At 39.3% G+C, this 19,872-nt stretch overlaps 1 protein-coding gene across 14 annotated transcripts in view; it reads left to right on the top strand.

Annotated features, from left to right (window-relative positions):
• The first annotated feature begins 693 nt into the window (after window positions 1-693).
• LOC149183445 (uncharacterized) overlaps window positions 694-19,872 on the top strand; it is a 246,867-nt gene continuing 227,688 nt past the window's right edge. Inside the window, exons 1-6 of one of the 14 annotated variants that reach the window (XM_089417134.1) lie at window positions 703-1,005; window positions 9,762-9,869; window positions 10,089-10,108; window positions 10,263-10,349; window positions 10,682-10,739; window positions 10,888-11,021. In XM_089417134.1, coding sequence (XP_089273260.1) covers window positions 10,938-11,021 — 84 coding nt within the window. In that variant the 5' untranslated portion in view covers window positions 703-1,005; window positions 9,762-9,869; window positions 10,089-10,108; ... (1 more) ...; window positions 10,682-10,739; window positions 10,888-10,937. Of the gene's footprint in view, window positions 1,006-9,761; window positions 9,916-10,088; window positions 10,109-10,245; window positions 10,354-10,681; window positions 11,022-19,872 lie in introns of all 14 variants that reach the window. The other 13 variants (XM_089417133.1, XM_089417138.1, XM_089417128.1 and 10 more) reach the window with 13 other exon arrangements.

Raw genomic sequence — 19,872 nt, 5'->3', positions numbered from 1 at the left:
GGCTTACATACTACTTTTGGTGTTATAGTGGTAGCCGCTAGGTTCCTGGTATATCTAACTTACGAGCTATAGTTACAATTGCTAAGTTTGATCTATGTTACATTCTTGGTATATTTGGCTTACATACTACTTTTGGTGTTATAGTGGTAACCACTAGGTTCCTAGTATATCTAACTTACGAGCTACTCTGGGTGATATAGTGACAACCACTAAATTTGATCTGTGCTACTTTTGATGTTATAGTAGTAGCCACTAGGTTCTTGGTATATCTAACTTACAAGCTACTTTTGGTGATATAGTGACAACCATTCCCCGGTATATCTAACTTACAAGGCACCCTAGATGATATAGTGATGACCACTATTTAATTTGTGTTACTTTTGGAGTTATAGTGATAACTGCTAGATTCCTAATATATCTAATTTATGAGTTACTCTGAATACTATAATAATAACTACTCAATTTGATTTGTATTAGAGTTACAACCACTAAATTTGATCTTTGTTAGAGTGGCAACCCTTGAGTTTAATCTTTAGCCTTAACATACCATTAAAAGGGCATATGTATTGTGAAAGATATAAGATTGATAAGAGACAACCTTATCTCTGCACAGAATTAGGCGTCTACAGTTCTATATAAATTTATTAGACAGAGGCCTACAGTTTTATATAAAATTATTGTGGGCAGGGAACATCAGATAACTATCAGGGATGGCTTTGAGACACTGAATTCGTAGGTTGCAAGATGGCAGAGTATTATACGTGCAATGTTTGGGCGAAGCCTCGGGGTTTGTCATTAGCATTTCCAAACAGATATGTAAGCGTGTTCATTCGGTTGACTTGTTGGACGCGTGGCAGTACACTGAGCTACCACCTTTTAGTCACCTTTTCTTCGACCACCCTCTTGTCCTATGGCCTGCCGAGATGTACATATCCACAGCGCTGTCGCTATCATTCAGTTTCTTTCATCACTCAGCTTATCGGCTCTCAGGCTCTGGCAGAACAGGTAAGGCAACCTGCACTTGTTCGTACTTCGTTTGATGTAACTTGAAAACTGTAGGGTTTTCCGTTCTGTCTAATGTTACGGAGAATGTGTTTGGTATTTGATTATACACTAAACCTCTAGATGTTTTATCAAACCAACTGCTGGTAGTGTGGGTTTCTAGGCCCTTGACGCGTTAGGTTCATTTTTCATGAACTCGAAACTTGATATACACATAGGTATGGACCTTAACTAAAGATCAAACTGGGTTTTCAACAAGGTACCCACTAATATCATTAGTTTCGTCATAATGACTACTGTAAACCTCTTATATGGATCCTCCGTCGAAGATTGAACTGGGGTCTTTGGCAAGGTACCCATTATCATTCCGATAGCTTGGTCACGAGGGGGTTGGTCACGAGGGGGTTGGCACTTGAAACCTCATAAACATGCATATATATCCTTAATCAAAAGACAGAACCAGACCGAACCTATGAATTCAGTGTCTCGAAGCTATCCTTGATAGTTATCTGATGTTGGTCTGATCAGTTTGACTCCAAACTAGTTTAATAGAGGCTTGGAATAGGAAAAAGCTGGATCAAACCAGTCGGTCCGATCAGTTTGACCCCCAAACAGGTCCAGTTAGAGGCATGGAATTGGAAAAGGCTGGTTCAGTGCCGAACCAACCTTTTTTCACCAAACCAGCTAGTTTTGTACTGAACAGACCTGTTCCATACAATGTGATCACCAATGTTCCAAATGCAAATTAAAAAAATAAAAAATAAATTGAGTGGGGAATCCTAATATTCAAGCCTAGGGCCCTACTATTGCTATGCAATTAATGGTAATGTTAAATTCTTAAAGTAAAAGTGATTTTCTCTTTTATTTTTCATTTTCATTTTTTTAAGTGGCTCCAACTTCATTGGATTTCATATGGAGAAAGTAGAATTTTAGATCTCACTCAAAATCAAGAGACTTAACAATTTTTAGGATTTCATGATTGAGGGGATTGCAATGTTTCCATTGAATTTTGTCATGTATGAGGGTATGAAACTAACATTTAATCAAGAGCACCAAGCCCTCTATATATCTTGATGTTGTTAGCATGATTGTTGAACTCCTCTATCATGACCCTAGTAAAAATGTACCCATCACGCGAACAAAATCTTGGCTTGAGGTAAAATTTGACCTTGACAAGCCATTCTTCTTGTGCATTTGAAGTATAAAAGCTGCGGGATTGCTTTCACTTGACCTAGAGGGTTTGTGAAGCAATTTTGAGGCCTCCTTTAGTGGAAACCAAGAAATCTTACACATAATCTACATAGACTTCATTCTCCCAAGTACAAAAGCACTGATCTACCAAGGGTGGTCACCAAAACCCCTATTCTTTCACCTTCTCTCAAGTCTAGCCACATTAGGGTGCCTAGGGCATCAATTTCCTGGCAAGTTAGGCATTGAAAAAGTTCTATCTCCTAGGGTCTCCTACATTGGCCTCTCTTCTATCCCTCCTCCAGATTTGAAGACAGTCCAATGGTGGAGTTGGGAGAAAAGCCAAGCCCTAGCTGCAGGACCAAAACTTGCCTTGCCATCCCCAAGGCTGGCACTTCCCAAGGTCAAACAACATCATTGAGTCTGTTAGTTTTTGTAGCATCAGATGTATTCTAGCCACGAAATTTTGTAGAAAGGCTAGAATACATGAGATCTCCAAAACCCATAAATCGTTTATGGAAATTCGACCTAGAAGTGACTTAATTGGATTATTAGTCGTTTTAAAAAATATTTTCTAAGTCCAAATTTAGGGAATATGACTAATTAATCAGAATTAATTAAGTTATGGTGTGAATGTTCTAGAAACTCACACGGAATGACTTCTAGTTAATCATAGCCATCAATTAAGATCTAATCTTAGCCGTTGAAGTCTTAATAGATGGTTATAAGAAGAAAGTCGATGGGGCTTGGAGAAAATACTTGCAGAGTTCAATTTTGCTGAGAAATCGATTTCCAGAGTAGCCACTGCGTGTTGCCTGATTCAATGAGGTCGAAGCAGTGAGAGAGAGGCAGAGATAGTGAGGTCGGAGGAAGCTTTTCTAGTTCCGGTGAGTACATTGCAAAAAGGCAGTGATTGCCACAGAGAGGCAGCGTAGAGGCAACATAGAGCCCTCTTGGGGAGATTTCCGTTTTGTTGGGGAGAAGTCGAGATTTTGAGCCAAAAGCTAGGTAGAGGGTTTGGTGGCAAAGGGTATCAGTTTCCCAGACAACAAATGATGAGACAGTCAGAGGAGATGCAGTTCCGAGCTTGTAGGACACAGTAATTGTGTAGGCTGACGTAGTCACTGTGCAGAGGGAGCAAGGAGCAGCTCAATTTGAACTGAGGTTAGTGTGGGATCGCCTGTGGAGTGAGAAATTTTTCTTACTAGTTATTATTGCCTATTATTTCTTTGTTTGGATTGCTAGTTTAAGCATCCATAAATTGTACTCAGATTTTCACTACTGCATAATATTAAAACCCTCAGTTGTTGCACCGGTTTTCCCGAGTTGGGTTTTCCCGGGGACTTAGTCCAAAAATAACAGTGTATTTTGTGTGTGTGCATCTATTTCTTCCAATGTTTTTATTTCTTCCGCAGTATTTGTTTTGTGAAGGTTGCAGTGTATTTGTTTCGATATTTGCCGTAGTACACAGTAAATAATTTGTTTAATTAAATTAACAAATAGAAGAAATAACATCAATTGCTGCAATAGGATCCATGGTTAATGGAATTTTCACATGGTATCAGAGCACAGATTGTAAGCCGGAGCGCTCAGTGGTAGAAGGGAAGAGGAATTTCGTAGCTCTGTGTAGGTAGCAGTTCGAAATCCTCAGAGGCAGCGCAGTTTCTTTGCCAGGAGGGTTAGTTTCTTGAGGAAAAATCAATTTCTCTGTGAGAGCGACAGAGAAATTGGATTTCTCTAGTTTGAGGTGTTGATTTGGGGTAGCATTGGATGTGCTCTAGCCACGAAATTTGGTGGAGAGGTTAGGGCACATGAGATCTCCAATACCCAGAAAGGGTTTGGGCAGATTTTAAACAGATCAGGAGATATTAAAATAATTATTATTTTTAATGGAGTCCCTAAGTCTAAAATTAGGGAAAATAAAACATTAATGTGTATTAATATGAATCTGTGTTAGAGTGGTCCAAAAGACATGGATCAAGCCAGATTTAATCTTAGCTGTTGATTAGGGACTTAATCTCGGCTGTTGAGATGTTAACAGGAAAAGAATAAGAGGAGGCTTGAGGGTCACTTGGAGAGTACACCAGATGATCAGTCATTCTATTCTCTAGAGCGGGGTTTGCTAAGAGAGATAGAATCAGTGGTTGGGAGAGCAGCTGAGGGGCATTGAGTACAGAGAAATAGAGGAGGCAGAGATTGTGCTGGGAGAGTAGCACAATAGCCAAGGAGGGTGACACAGAGCCAGCAAGGGCTCACGCAGAGGCAGCCAAGTGCTGCGTAGAGCATCAAAGGGGCCAACGCAGTTGACGCAGAGACTCCTAGAGCTGACGCAGGGCCTCCTGGGGCTGATGCAAGACTAGAAAGGTTGACACAGGGTCAGCGTGAGACAGAGAGGGGCTGACGCAGTCTAGTTTGGGCAAAGGCTGGGGTTGCAAAGCAGTTTTGTGCTGAGGAGCTGCCGGAAGGGTTTTTCGGGAGTTTCAGCGAGGAAATTTCTCTCAAATTGTGAGGTATAGCTGCTAAGGAAATTCTCTATTGGGTAGGCCAGTTTCGACACCCAGATTGTACTCTAATATTGCTTATTAAGAAAACCCTTAGATAGCTGCACCGGTTTTCCCGCATTGGGTTTTTCTGGGGACATTGGTCCAAAAATAATGGTGTCATGTGGTGTATTTGTTCTTGTTTCTTTTAGTTGCTGATCTGTAATATGTTGAGCATGCACTGGTGTTTATTTTCAATATTTACTTTGTAAAGAACTTGTTAAAGAAAAATAACAAGTAGGTAGGAATAAATCAGAAAAAGTGCATGAAGGGTTTCTAAACTAAGTAAACTTAGAAACTTCAACACGAGGATTACTAGAGGCAGATGGAGCAACTAGTATTTTCCTTGCAGAGAAGATCTCTAGTTGGACGCAGTATTTTGCAGCAATTGCTAGTGCAAAATAGCGTCAGGAGGAAGAAAGAGCACACACCGAGGGAAATTTTCCTCAGGGGACTTCTAGCTTCAGAAGTTCAATTTTCTCTTGTAGATTAGCAGTCGTTGTGAGCAGATTTACTCACTCCAGCAGGGAGTGCGTAGAGCCTAGCAGCAGTTGAGTAGAAGAGAAGAGGAGGATTTCAACTTATTTTGCTAAGATGGCCACTGCCAGAATATGAGATTAAGACAGGTTGGATGGTGCTTCCAACTATGTCATCTGGAAGGCAAGGATGTCCTTCCTTCTGGATGAATATGGCTTGAAGCCATTCATAGATGCAGTGGTAGCTATCCCCACAGATGCAAATCAGCTGAAGGAATACCGAAAGGAGATGGTGAGGGCAAAGAGGTTGATTCTTGATGGTGTTTGAGATCACATTGTATCACACATAGCGAGCTAGGGAATGGCCAAGGAGATGTGGGATACACTTTCCACGCTATATCAGGGCACTTCCGAGCAGCGGAAGATGTATTTGGAGGAGAAGCTGAGATGCACCAGGATGCAGAAAGGGGAACGCATAGACCCCTACCTCACCAGGATTCAGGAGATTCAGGATCAGCTGTCAGTTGTTGGAGCAACACCTCAAACCTCAAAACTAGTATGATTGGCACTCAACAATGTCTCCAAGGAGTGGCAGGTATTCATCCAAAGCATTTTGGGCAGAGAAACCTTGCCAAGGTGGGACAAGATGTGGGCCGATTTGCAGTAGGAGGAGTTGAGGCGAGACTTAGTGAAGAGCTCCATCAGTGGTAGCAGTAGCGGGTCAAAGCAGGTGAAGGAGGAGGAGAATGTGGCCCTCACATCAAAGGGTCCCAGTTAGGGACAGGGGGAGCAGAGGAGAAAGAAGAAGGACCTGTTGAAGGTCAAGTGTTTCATATGTGGTGAGCTTGGTCACTACAACACCCAATGTCTTCTAAGGAAGAAGGACAAGGAGGAAAAGCAGGACCAGTAGGCAGCATCAACAAAGATCGATAGGTTGTCCTCCAGGCTAGAGGAAGACTTTGCCATGTTTATTGACATTCCTCAGGAGTGAAATGAGGAGATTTGGTTTTGTAGCCATGTAGTTTGACCAAGGACTACTACTTTGTTTAGAAACCCTTCATAATTAAGTCACTTCTAGGAAAGTCAACGTTGGTCCAAGTTTGGTCAAGGACTTAGGAAATATTTAAAAAAAGCAACTAATAATCTAATTAAGTCACTTCTAGGTGGAATTTCCAGAAACGATTTTTGGGTTTTAGAGATCTCATGTATTCTAGCCTTTCCACAAAATTTCGTGGCTAGAACACATATAATGCTACAAAAATTAACACTCCCTCTTAGCTAGGAATGTGTTCAAGTGTTGTTTCCCATTATAGCACCACCCTGTCTCTGCATCATCTCATGTCACATTGTTGATGTCTGGCTATTGTTGCCCACCAACTACTACACAACTCTGATATGTGTTGCATCTGTGTTGCTGCTGACCCTGCAAAACTGTTGCCAACACTGCATCTGCACTGCAACTCCCTCTCCATCTGTTGTTGCTACAATTGCAACATCTGCAACTGAAAAGAATCCAAAATACTGAATCAACTATGATCAGTATGATGCATCTATCACCCGAGTCTCTGACTGTTGCTAGTATCTGTGTTGTCACTGAGACATCTACGCTACTACTGACTCTGCACTGCTACCAACTCTGCACTACGCTCCCCAACATCTGACATGCAACTAGACTCTGCATCTGTCACTTTAGCATCTGACTGCATCTACTGCCACTGATCCATCCTGCTACTGAAACACTGTGAGCCCCCATAGCAAGGTATTGATTCAAGAGGTGGACCAACGTTGACTTTCCTGTAGTTTGACCAATGTTGACTTTGATTTTCTGGTCATCCTTTGACTTCGATTTTCAGGTTGGTTTTCTATCTCAACAGGCCGCATTTTGGGCACAGAAACCGAGGCAAAAGGAGGACTTTGACCTGTGTTGACCGTAGGGTTGTCTTTAGGTTGAAAAACTTTGACTGCAGTTTCATTGACTATTTTGGGCTAAATTTGACCAACAAGGAAGGTTGAATTTGACTAAGGTTGACCGAGCTCAAGGAGGCAAGTTTGAATGCTGCATTGACCATCTTTGACTTTCTAGTTAGAGCTGAGTTTGACTGCAGAATTGACAGGGTTGTTTTGACTGTGATTTGGAAGTCAATTTTACTTTTGTACTCTCTCTCTTTGTTGAACATTTGATATAATAATAAGAAGATTTGATCAAAAGGTTTTCCCCACATTGGTGTTTTTCCCTGGCATTTGCCAAATCTGGTGTCCTCTTGTCTTAACTTGTCTTCTGCATTTTGTTTCATGTTCTATCTACTTTTAATGTCAATGTGATTAATGGCTAATGTGATTGCTATTGGAAAACTAAATTGAAATTGTCATTGTGTTGTTAAAGGAACATTTAAGTAATTGTGCTAAGCATAGAACATACCATTGTTAACTAAAATTAACATCTATAATACAACCGGGGTGGATTTATATGGCACGGGATGGCTAGGTCATGGGAGCAGGTTTATGTCATTAGGGGTCCCGGGGAAGTTTTTAGGAGTTTTTATGGGATCCGATGGCATTCGCTTGGCATATTCTATCATCCGCACAACTTGCCTTTTGTTCCGTTGCATTCTGACAACGTTCATAAAACAAGGTTATTATTGGGCACAACTTAATTAATTACACTCAAGGTGGCATTCCGAGAGCAATATTTGATAAAACACGTTAGTGTAATAGCTCTTTAGAACCAGAACGAGAAGATCTACTGGATGGAATGATAGGAAGTGATTTTCAGTGGCTGAGGAGTGATGGTAGCCAATTTACCATTTTCTTGAATTAAAGGGGTAGTTTAATTATTTAAAAGGGAAGGAAAATGTACTAAGTGATTAAAATAATAATAAAATAAAGGCTTCTAGAGGGGTCCATGAGATATATGAAAGAGGAGGAGGAGACCATTTGAGAAGATCTTGGATTTGTGCATTGTCTTTGTGTGAGAAGGTTGAGAGCATAGTTCTCTACTCCAGTAGCCTCAGGATGAAAACCCTCGGGTGATTTAGAGAGAGTTGGGCAAGAACCCATCTCTCCTCTTGGTGGATTCATTCAGAATCCACAAGTTTTGTGATTGATTTCCTGTTTCAGTTTGGAGGACAATATCAACATTATAGCATATCTTGCAGGGCCATTTTTAGCTATTGTATTGGCATATATTTCTATATAATAAAGCTGAATTTTGTTATAGTTGCCGCATTTTTCATTGTTCTTCATGTTGTGATATTTTGAATGAGATTGACATATAATTTATGGGTACATTGCTTCTATCAAATTTCCAGTGTTTTGGTTGTGTTTCTTGATGAAATTGTGCAGAGTTAAAACCCTCATGAAATTTTAATGAAAATGCCCGTTTGGAACATTACAACAAGTTTTGTAGCCAAAAATTCAAAATTCGAAATTTTCTCTTTTGAAAACGACATGAAAAGCATATCTTACATTAATCTTTTCAAGGGCTAATAAAATAAAATGACATGAAAAACATGTCTTACATTAATCTTTTCAAGGGCTAATAAAATAAAATGACATGAAAAACACGTCTTACATTTTCATTATAAATTTCAAGGGATAAAATATAAATTATGAAGACCGACCATAGCTACAAATTCAACAAGTCCAAGGGTGAGAGTATCCCAGAGGAGCCAAATCATGGATGATGGCTTTTGAGATCTTGAATTATTTCTCACTTCCCTTCCTTCCATGCAGCTATGACCCATTCTCTAGATAGCTTGAGTTCCGCTTGTTGAGATTTGGTGAGGTCCATATCAAGGAAGAACTTTTGTGTTGGTGGGAGTGAGGTCAATCTTCTCTTGGCTCAGAAGACAGTCGATCCTCCAGTGACCAGAAGCAAAGGAAGAGTGTGGAGTTGGGGTCCATCCATGCATTATCAAGAGTGATATCCTCAGATCTAAGTGTCATGAATAAAAGAGGTGCCTATCTGTGGGGGTGAAAAGGAACTATGGAAGGGGGATCCCACGTACGTTCAGGTTAAGCTCTTGAGCTCGATGAAGGTATACCTAGTTTAATTTTGCTTGTATCATACCTTCAACTACAGCAAGTGGGGGAGGTCATCCACTTTTGCAGACCACTTGAACCCAAGAATTAAGTTTTTGTTGTTGGATTTTTGTCTCCCTATTTAAGGAGGGCATGTTTGATCTCATCTCATCTTGCAGTTTTCATTGCCATGATTCATCTCATGAGATACATTTAGTTTTGTTTTGATGTGATTTTATATCATTTTGTCAGATCTTATAACTCGGGACAATTATCATATTCCAGTATTGATATTTGATGTATCACTTGACACCTTGTACATCTTATATATCAATTTTATTTCCATATTTATGTAGGAATGTGTTTGTTTGATGTTGATGTTCTTTAGAAGTTAATAAAATTGAAAAAAATGATTATTTCTATATTTTAAAGTTTTCTGATAATTTCCCCGTATTGCCAATATTTGTAATTTTGGACCCCCAGCACTAAATTGCTGGTAACAATAAATGTAACATTGAAATTATCTTTGTCGCAGGTGTTGTCAGCCAACATAGCACATACTCTTTTATTAGTAGCAGGTTGTGTGGCTGTTTTGAATTAGTATGCATGCATACATACACATGATACAGTCATGTATATGAAGGTATCACATGCTTCTTTAAATGCATGTGGCTGATTGATTTGATTATGTGAGTTAGTTCAGTTTTTAAATACATTACCTTATTTCTATTATTTCTTTACTTAATGCTGTTTAAAATCTCTTGAATGTTAAGAGTACATTTATAGTTCCAAATTTGAATGATGATTTTTTTCTTCTTATCTAACATGTCTTTTAAGTTAGTTTCCTTTGTTGGATATCCAGGCAATGGCCTTTACTTGTTGGTAAGTAGTTTGAAGTTTGAACTGCATACATACTTGAATTCCGATTTCAGTCACAGTAACAGGATGTTTTAGATTATGTTTAAAGTCATTGCTTTATTAAAGTATATAATATTCCTTTTAATTTCATATCTTGTTAGTGTCTTGGCATCTTCAGATCTCTGCTGGAAAAAACAATCGAAATGCCACTTCAGTTCAAATTAGGGTTGGACAGAAAGAAGTGAAGATGCCTTGTTTTATAAATGTTTGTAAGCTCAGGAAAATTTCCAATTCCTTCATTTACCATTTATATTGAGCAATTGTTTTTCTTAAAAAACATATAACCTCTGTTACCAGTGGTGTAGTCTTCTTGCACACACATGCACATCTATCCTGATCTCAAATTATCTTTTTGGTTTCAAGTATATTGCCAACCATTGAGTATATACTTTTGTGGCTTGTCTGTAAGATAATTTGTAACTGTGCAGAATTGCAGGGTATCTGGTGATGGTTGATTATGTTAATATAGAATGTGGCCATGTTTTGTGAATTTTTTTAATGTTATAGCTAATGTGGTGTTTGATATTATTGGTACAGAATCCCGATACATGGATGAAGGTGTCTTATTACTAAATCAAAAGCATCATTTCCTAAGGTTAAATCTCCAAACCAGTCCCATGTGATATTAAATATGACTCGGGCCATGTGGACAATTATCATCAAAGCTACTTTCCTGGCAACAGAGCTGGTGTGTTTGATCAAGCTCTTATGGCATGTTTGTGTGAGACTATTTCGTCTTGCAGTCTTTCCATGGTTTGGACTTTTCGAGTTCTTTTTTTGTTTCTGTTTCAACATGGGCCAGAGGATGGTTATCTGGGGAGTAGGTGCTCTTTTGGTTCCCATCCGACTACTTACTGCTCCACAACGGGAGAAATTGGTTAGTCAATCGTTTTACCCTTCTCTCTTTGATATTGAATTTAGAGAATTTCTTGGAAAGGAAATATGTGAAATTTATTTATTCTGAATTTTCAGCAGGATGTGCCTTTGTCATAGAGCATCAATGGAGACTGAAAATGTAATCTTGTTTCCTTAGACTTGTGAGATTATTGATTCCATGTACTAGTGTTATTGTGTCTTTTGTTACATGCAGACTTGTGAGATTATTGATTCTATGTACTAGTGTTAGTGTCTTTTGTTACATGCATTGATCTAGGATAGCCCAATCTATTTAAGCTTTTTGTCCCATAAAGTGGTTGGTCTTGTGGGCAGTGTTATCACAAAATCTAGCACCTTAGTGCAAAGCCTTCCACAAGGCACTAAGATAAGTGTAACATGGAAGTGTTACGGCTGTCACCTAGGCAATCACTTCCCTGTTTGTTAGTTTTCTTATACTCAACAATCTGATTTGCATTTATCTAAAATTTATATTCAGAAATACAAACAGAAAATGCAGATCTGAAATTAAAAAAATGCAAACATAGCTGAGTATCTAGCCATGCACAACGGAAATTAAATATGCACACAAAACACACACACATAAAGTACTGGACATCAATATACCTATGAAACCCCAACTCTTGGGAAAACCTGCAAATCTGTGTTCTTCTTTATTGCTTAGAAAATTCTTCAGGAAATTTATAGCTGGGTGAAAAACCCTTTCTTCTATTGCCTTCCCTCCTGAACAACTCCCTCTCTCAGCCTGATTTTTCCTCTGGAAGTGTCGCAGCCTGTATGGCCTATATGGCTGGTATGTATGGTATGGCCAAGTTGTACGACCACCTCTGCGCCCCCAGAAAGACCTCGGCCTGCTGCTGATTTGATGCCCAGGCTGTACGACCCTTTCTCCTCAACTTGGATGTTGAACTTTTGTTGAAGGTTGAGTTGAACCTGTTGAAAAACACTTTCCTGATCTGAGCACTAGAACACTTGTTGATGCCAAATCGATCTGCTTCACTTCTGCCCTTATCTCCTTTTTATAACTTGACTTTGGCCTTCTAGAAGCATCCAAGGGCTGAGATTGCCTCTTGAGCTTCCAAGATCAATGGCCAAGATCTAATCTCTTGTTGACTTAGTACTTTTTAATTTTTCCTAAGTCAACATTAGGAAATAATTTAATTATTAAAATAATTATGGCTAAGTGATTGATCTCTGATTTTCTGCATGCCTTGGCACCTAGGCAAGTGCAGAATCCTTCTTGCTCTACTCCAGTCAGCACTCCCTTTTAGAGAGGAAGGTGTTTGTTAGTTTTTGATGGTTGGGTAGCATTGGACAGGTGTTCTAGTCTCGACTTTGGTCAGAGAGGCTAAGAAACATAAGAACTCTAGAACCCAGTAAAAGTTTCAGGAGAAAACACCTAGAGATGGCTCAATTAAGTTAATTAATCAATAATTAAATATTTGCTTAGTCTAACTTAGGGAAAATGATTAACTAACAAAAATTAATTGAGAAATGTGAGATTTCTCTAAAAACTCACATGGATCGACTTAGAGATGATCTTAGTCATTGATGGGGATTTAATCATGGTCATTGGTGAGCCAACGAGAGATTATAAGAGGAGGTTGATGGGGTTGGAGCAACACACACCAGTGATCAAAGGCAAATCGAATTTCTTTGAGAGCAGAGTTCAGCTAGAGAAGAATTCGAGCTAGAGATCGAGTGGCAGTCACTGAGGGAGCAACAAAGTCATTTCTAGCATAGTTTCTCAGCAGCAAAGCAACAATAGTTGGGAGGCCAAATTATTTCTGCAAAATGGCTAAGTAGCTAGAAACCCCAGTTCGAAGTGTCGGAAAGTGATCGTTTCAGCTGCAGGAGGTCGGGAGATCACTTGGAAGGTAGAGCGAGTCACTTCCAGGGCCAGAGGGAGGCAAGACGACATCTAGAGCCAGCTAGTAGGCAGTACAAATTATTTGGGCCAAACAGTGCGCATTTCTGGCTAGTGCGAGTTGCTGGGAGGAAGTGCGAGCAAGGCTAGAGGGGTCGAGTTTGGTTGCAGAATGTAGGAATTTTCTCCAAATCATTTTGGTTGTATATTTTGCTGGAGGATATCCAGATTGGCATCCAAATTTGTAATCAAAATTTTTGTTGCTGCATATTAATAATAAAACCCTCATCTACTGTACCGGTTTTCCTGCATTGGGTTTTTACAGGGAACATCTGTCCAAAAATAATTGTCATATTTTTGTGTGCACTCCATATTTCTCAGTTCCAACATTTTATTTTTCAGCAATGTTTTATTTGTGAATAAATTGCAGTGTGATTAATTCATTATTTTGTCATAAGAAAATAAACTGCGTAATTTATCCAATTAGAAGAATCAATTCCATTTGCTGCATTTCAAGGAAATTTTCATATGGTATCATAGCTAGTATGACAGATTAGTGGCTCGGAGATGAAGAGGGAGGAATTCGCAGTTCAAAGGGAGTAGTAGCACAATTTCTCTAGATTTGCGCAGAGCCAGCTAGGCAGTTCGAATTGTTGGGCAGAGGGGTCGATTTTCCAGTGCAGGTGGCAGGAAAATTTGCAGAGCCCAATAGCAGTTCTAGTAGGCAGTGGTGAAGCCGAGAAGAAGTTCCGGTGAAGCAGATCAATGAATTCACAAAGCAGATCTGGGTGCAGTTGATTAGCACCAATTTTTGCAGTAGCAGAATCAACGTCGAGTGGAAGAGAAATTGCATGCACTAAGGGATTTTTCTCAGAGGGTTTCCAGTTTCAGTCTTGAGGGGAATCTGAAATTTCCAGTTGCAGAGGAAAAATCAGCAAGCAGGACTGTGCATTCTACAAAGGAGTGGAAATTGCAAAGCAGGTATCCAAGCAAGAGAGGACGAGATTCCTGTTTATTTCCCAGTTGTGAGTTTTGCAAAAAATGGCCTCAATAATACTTCGAGATTGTTTGGTCAATTTAGTGTGTCCTAAATTGCTATTTAAATGTCAATCCGAGAGTCGTAAACTACTGAAGTGAAGTGCACTGTATATGCAAACCGATTTCTTAGTTCTTTGTCGTTTTTGAGTTTTTGGTTTTTTTTGGGTTTATCTTCTGTGGATTCCCTAATGTGAGATGGCAGAATTGAAAGTCAAGTATGGATGGCAATGGTGATTTCTACAATGATTTTCCAAACTTTAAAGCTCTCAAAAAGAAGGTTTCAAACTGGCTGTGATGAAATCAATTCTCAAAAGAAAATAAAATTGTACCAAAACAGTGAACTAGTGACAATGAAGCCTAGTATCCTTACTGCTGTATAAAAAGAAAATAAAAACTGAACTCAAAGCAATTCAAAGACTGAAAGCAAAGCAAACTAAATCACACTACTTCAACCCATATTCTGACCCTTCACCTTTCGACTCGCTCTGGCTATAAGAAGTAATCATAAACAAATTGAGTAATATGATATCTAAATTGCAGGAAATGAAATTGCATAAAATGAAACTAAGATTTAACTACTCATTCATATTTCAATTCCTGAAAATGACATAAGTAATTTAATCACTAACTTGCAAGAAAGTAAACTAAATCATACTACATCAAGTAATATTCTGATTCCTCACTATTTGAGTCGCTTGGCTATAGGAAGGAAATCATAAACAAATGAGTAATATGATATCTAAGTTGCAGAAAAGTAAATAAGCAAAGCAGAACTGAAAGAAATGACAATGCTGGAATTAAAACTCAGTAAATGAATCAGCAGAAAGGACAAGATGATCTCATGTCATTAGTCATTAAAACTATGTAATTTGCCCAGGCTGCCTACAAGAACCTGAAAGAAAAATACTGATCAGCTAACAATCATGAGAAAGCATAAAAGAAAAGATGAACAGCAGTTAGCATGAATATCAGGACAGCGTAATATATACAAGCAAATGATTATAAAAGCAGTGACATAATGAAAGCAAGTAAGAAACTATACAGTAGATACAGAGCCTTGGTGTACAGGGGCCCTCTGCAACCTCGCCCTCTGCAACCTCGGCCAATCAATACTCAGTCACAAATTGAACTTAAGAATGCTCTCTTCTCATATATTAAAGTGCAGTCAAAACATAGAAATAGAGCACGACACAGTGGGCTCGTAAACACAATCAAGATTACATGTAAAAGCTCACTATTAAGCGTATGATAATGCGTTATTTATAGCTGAAGATGCTATAACTGATTCCTAAATTCTACGCTGCCAAACAGACACGTAAATCTCCACGTCCTGAGATCTAGCAGTATGGTAATCATAACAAATAAATCTATGGAGTGGTGGCTGTTCGATTTGGTTCACGGATTGATCGACAGGTGTTAGCACATCTCCGGAGATTGAGGAGCTTGCCACGCAAAACTTCACGTGAGCAAAATAGAGCTGTGCCACCGCAAAACTCTTGGTTTGACCACTCCTTTGACTGTCTTTGACCATGGCTGTTTGTGAGTGATTCGACTGAACCAAGGGGACACGCTCCATGTACATGTCATTTGCAACTTGCCCATGTGGCCAGATTCTCCATTGGACACCTGTAACATAGTCTTCAACAAAATGGCTGCGGAAACTTGAGCTGGCTGCGGAAAGTGACAAGTTTCCGCAGCTGATTGAATAAAAATCTAAATCAAACAGCAGTCACAAACATAGTTAGGAAACCATTTTATAAGCTCTTTTTAAACTAATATGCAATGATTTGACAGCTTGGTGGGTCAAGTAAATGGAAAAGAAGGCTGAAAAGGTATATAGGGAAGATGCAAGTTTGGAACTCAACATACCCCCACTGTGAAGGTGTTGCATGTCCTCATGCAACCAAAATTTTAGTCATTCCCCTTTAATCCATATGTTCTGAAGCCTCTGCTAGGACATCTAGTCCTCTTTTCTTCTTTCTTGGTGCTACCACCATCCCGAGTTTCCTTATCAGACATCTGAATTTGAGATTGATCAATTCTCTGCTCAACTTTCTGCAATTTTTCTTTAGTTTCTTGTTCTTCTTTTGCCATAGTCCCAAATGAAGCATAGTATTATCATGAATAATTTTATCTACTTTGCTCTGCTCCTTAAGTGATTCATTTTCTTGCTTGATATGCCTGTTTAGAACCTATAATTCAAACACTTCTTGCTTTAAGGATTGAACTTGTGCATCTGGTGTCATGTGGGGCAGAGTGGTACTCGGGCCTGCCGCTGTTTTTTCTAAAGATTCAAGGTAGTCATACACCTCCTGATGACTGGGATCTATTTCGAGTGTTTTTCTTGGACTGACTTCAAAGTCTTGTGGAGGAGGAGGACTGCTTTCTAGCTCTAGTCGAGAAGGCCTTTCATCAACATGTGGAGGACTAGTTTCAATACTTGGCTGAGGACGAGGTGGACTACGGCCAGCTGGAGGTTTCTCGGGTGTTTCCCCACCCAAGTCAATGAAGTGGGGCCGTTTTACTTGTGTTTTACTCCCCCTTCCTCTAAGCCTGTTGCTTCTTCTCAAATACGGTGGACTAGTACTCCCTTCTTCTATGCTCTGTTTTCCTTTTTCCTTCTTCTTTGCTATAGCAGCCTATTCTTGAAGATGCACTAATCTCTCAGACAATGTTTGATAGTCCTCTTCTATAGATGGCTCAGGTGATTGATAGACTTCTTCTATGTTTCTTTTGCCTTTCACTTTTCTCTGTTTCTTGTCCTTAGTTCTGTTCTCTTTTTCTTTTTTACCAACTTCTTGAGTTTCGGTAGTATGAGAGTCTTGGACTATGGCACTCTTTTCTTTTCTCTTACTCCTTCTCGGTGTCTTTGGTGTACTACTTTCAGATGCCTCAGATGGCTCTTGAAAGTAATTTCTTATTAAAAATTGTTCCCAGGTATCTTTGTTTTTCTTCAGTTGGTCTTCAATGAGAATCTTTACAAGTCCATGATGATATAGATGAGGTTCTATATTTCCTATGTGCTTTTGGACTGTGATACTCATCTTTTTCAAACTCAGCAGTAAGAAATAAGGCAAATTAAGAGTTTGACTCTCTAAGAAGTTCATCAACAATCTAGCATGGTATATGTACATTGAACCAAAGCGTCCTTCGCAAGTGATAAAGTTTTGGATAACTAACAGCAGGCTGGCCCATTCTTCTTTCAATGCATGAACAGGAATTTCTTTTGTAAACACAGTGATGTCCATACCTAGGTTTCGTAGCATAATTCTCCATGCCTGTTTGTCCACGCTTTTGTTTTTAAACCATCTCTCACCTTCCTGGGGTAAGCCTGTGGTAGCTGCTACTGTTGTTTCAGTGACCGTGAGCTTTAAGTCTCCAATTTCCACCATCTAGCCATTGAAAGACCATGCAAAGGCTTTGGTTACCTCTTTATTATGGCCCTTAAATTTTTGGATGAAGCATAACCATTTTGCTTTCTTCAACAAATCTTTTGCTTGAGGGTAACCTTCTAAATATTTAGGTCCTTCTGGTTCTGCCCTTAGTAATCGTCCCATTCCTTCCTCTGTTTTGAATTTCAATTGAAAATTCAATTGCGTGTGAGGGCTTAGCAGAGGGAAGGCGGCTCGGTTGCAGGGTTTATGGCAAAATATAGTGGCTGCAATCGGTAGATGGATAGCAGGTAACGGGAGTGCTTCGGAATTACAGGCGGAACAGAGGATGAGCAGCCGTAGTGAGTTCACAAGATGAAGTGCAGACGGATGTGAAGAAGATGGTCTTAATAGAATGGTAAGGAAATGGAGTGAAGTCGGGATTTTGAATTAAACGGCTGCGTACGAAATGTTACACGTTTTAATGAATGGCTGCGGAAAATGCGGTGGAGAGAAGCTGTAATGAGATAGGTCACATCTCATGATTACAGGTGGTGTATGAAAGTGCAGTCGACTATGAGTTTAAACCCGAAAATCAATCATGAGACCGTTAAGAAATGAATGCATGGTGTGCGGAATAATATCGTGGGATGGTAGTGGGTAATGGAGCTATCGTGACGATCATTGCACATAGTAGCGCTTTTATGGTTTGACAACTATGCATAATCGTGACTTTAATTGCTATTTGAAAGAAAGTTTTGCTCATACCTTTGGAAACCTTGTCATTTGTTGCTCATTAGCTTTTAACCAACTACTCTTCATTGATGTCTGGAGATGCTCCATGTCTTCATAGAATATGCTCAATCACACCTGCATTTTCATGATTATTGCACTAACATTTTGACTGTGGATTTGAAAAACAGAGTGGTGGCTGTGGAAACTGCTTCTGGCTGCGGAAACTGACACAGCACCCACTTAGCTGAACAAAGATAGTTAGATAATAACTAACTGAGTGAAAATGGTCCTGAAAGGGACATTTATTGATGAAATGAATGAAATGGAGTGAGATGAAGCGGAGTGAAGTGAAATGAAAATGAGATGGAGATGGAGTGGAATGGCAAATGAAGTGGAATGAAGATGGAAAAAGGAGAGAAGATTTTTTTTTGGAAAATATAGAGTGTCAGGTGTCCCTGATTTTCACTCTACATTTTCTGTATAAGACCGCCAATCTGTGATTGGTTTTCAGGCTTATACAATTTTTTTTTTTTTGAACTTAAGAAACAAAGGCTAGGCTGGTGGGGAAGAAGGATTCTTCTTCACCAGCCTTATTGCAGAATTCTCTTGAAACATTTTGACAAATTCCTCTTTTGAGAGTGGCTTATGATAAATTTTCAATCGGTGGCCATTCACAATGAGAGGAGTTTGAAATTCATCAATGGTCTTGATTCTTACTGCTCCATTGCTAAAGACTTTGTCAATCTCATATGGCCCAAGCGAATGGGTCTGAAATTTACCTTTGAAGCCTTTAAACTTGGAATCAAACAGTAGTGCCCAATCTCCCTCTTGAAACTTTTTCTCTTTGATGTATCTGTCATGCCACTTAGCTCTTTGATGTTGAACTAGATCAATTCTTAAAATTTCTTCTTGTCTGATCTCATCTAGCTCATTCAGCTGCTCCATTCTGTGCTTTTGGGCTTCTGATAGATTCATCCCCAACTGAACTGCCATCTTGAAAGTATTGACTTGAAACTCAATGGGGAGCAGGACTTCTTTCCCATAAACAAGTTCATAGGGAGAATGTCCTGTTGTATTCCTCCATGTAGTTCTGTAGGCCCACAAGGCTTCAGGAAGCCTTTCTGCCCAATCTCTTCTGTGTAGATGAACAGTTTTGGTGATGATGTTCTCAAGAACTTTGTTTGTAGACTCCACTTGGCCATTTGCTTGCGGATGGTAAGGAGTAGATTTTCTGTGTTTGATTTTGTATTCTTCCATCGGCTTCTCCATCAAGTTAGATGTAAATTGATTTCCCTGATCTGTCACAATTTCTCTTGGGACACCAAAACGAGTAAAAATATCCTCATAAAGAAAATTAACAACTGAATTTTCAGTGGCAGAAGGTAATGCTTTGGCTTCTACCCATTTAGTGACATAATCAGTGCATACCAATATATACTTCTTCTGTTTAGATGGTGGATTAATGGGTCCAATGAAATCTAAAGCCCATTTTTCAAAGGGTTCGATGAGTACCTGTGGTTGTAATGACATTTCATTTGAAAGAGTCGGTCTCCCAACTCTTTGGCAGCTATCACACCTTCTGACATATTGTTTTGTATCTTTGAAGAGGGAAAGCCAATAATATCCTAAAGAAAAGATTTTATAGGCCGTCTTTTTGTCAGCAAAGTGTCCACCACATGGTTCATCATGACATGCCTTGAGGATGTCAGGCATTTCATCTTCCTGAACACATCTTCTGATCACAAAATCTAGCCTTGTTTTAAACAATTCGTTAGAAATCCATGAATAATTCAAACTCTCCTGAATAATTCTTCTTTTTTCAC

The sequence above is a fragment of the Pinus tabuliformis genome, chromosome 3_2 (genome assembly GCF_031772625.1).
Source record: "Pinus tabuliformis cultivar Carrire ecotype Pingquan chromosome 3_2, CPIR1, whole genome shotgun sequence".
In the NCBI taxonomy this organism is placed as follows: Eukaryota; Viridiplantae; Streptophyta; class Pinopsida; order Pinales; family Pinaceae; genus Pinus; species Pinus tabuliformis.
Note: the sequence above shows the minus strand (reverse complement) of the source record. Positions and strands in the feature narration are given on the sequence as shown.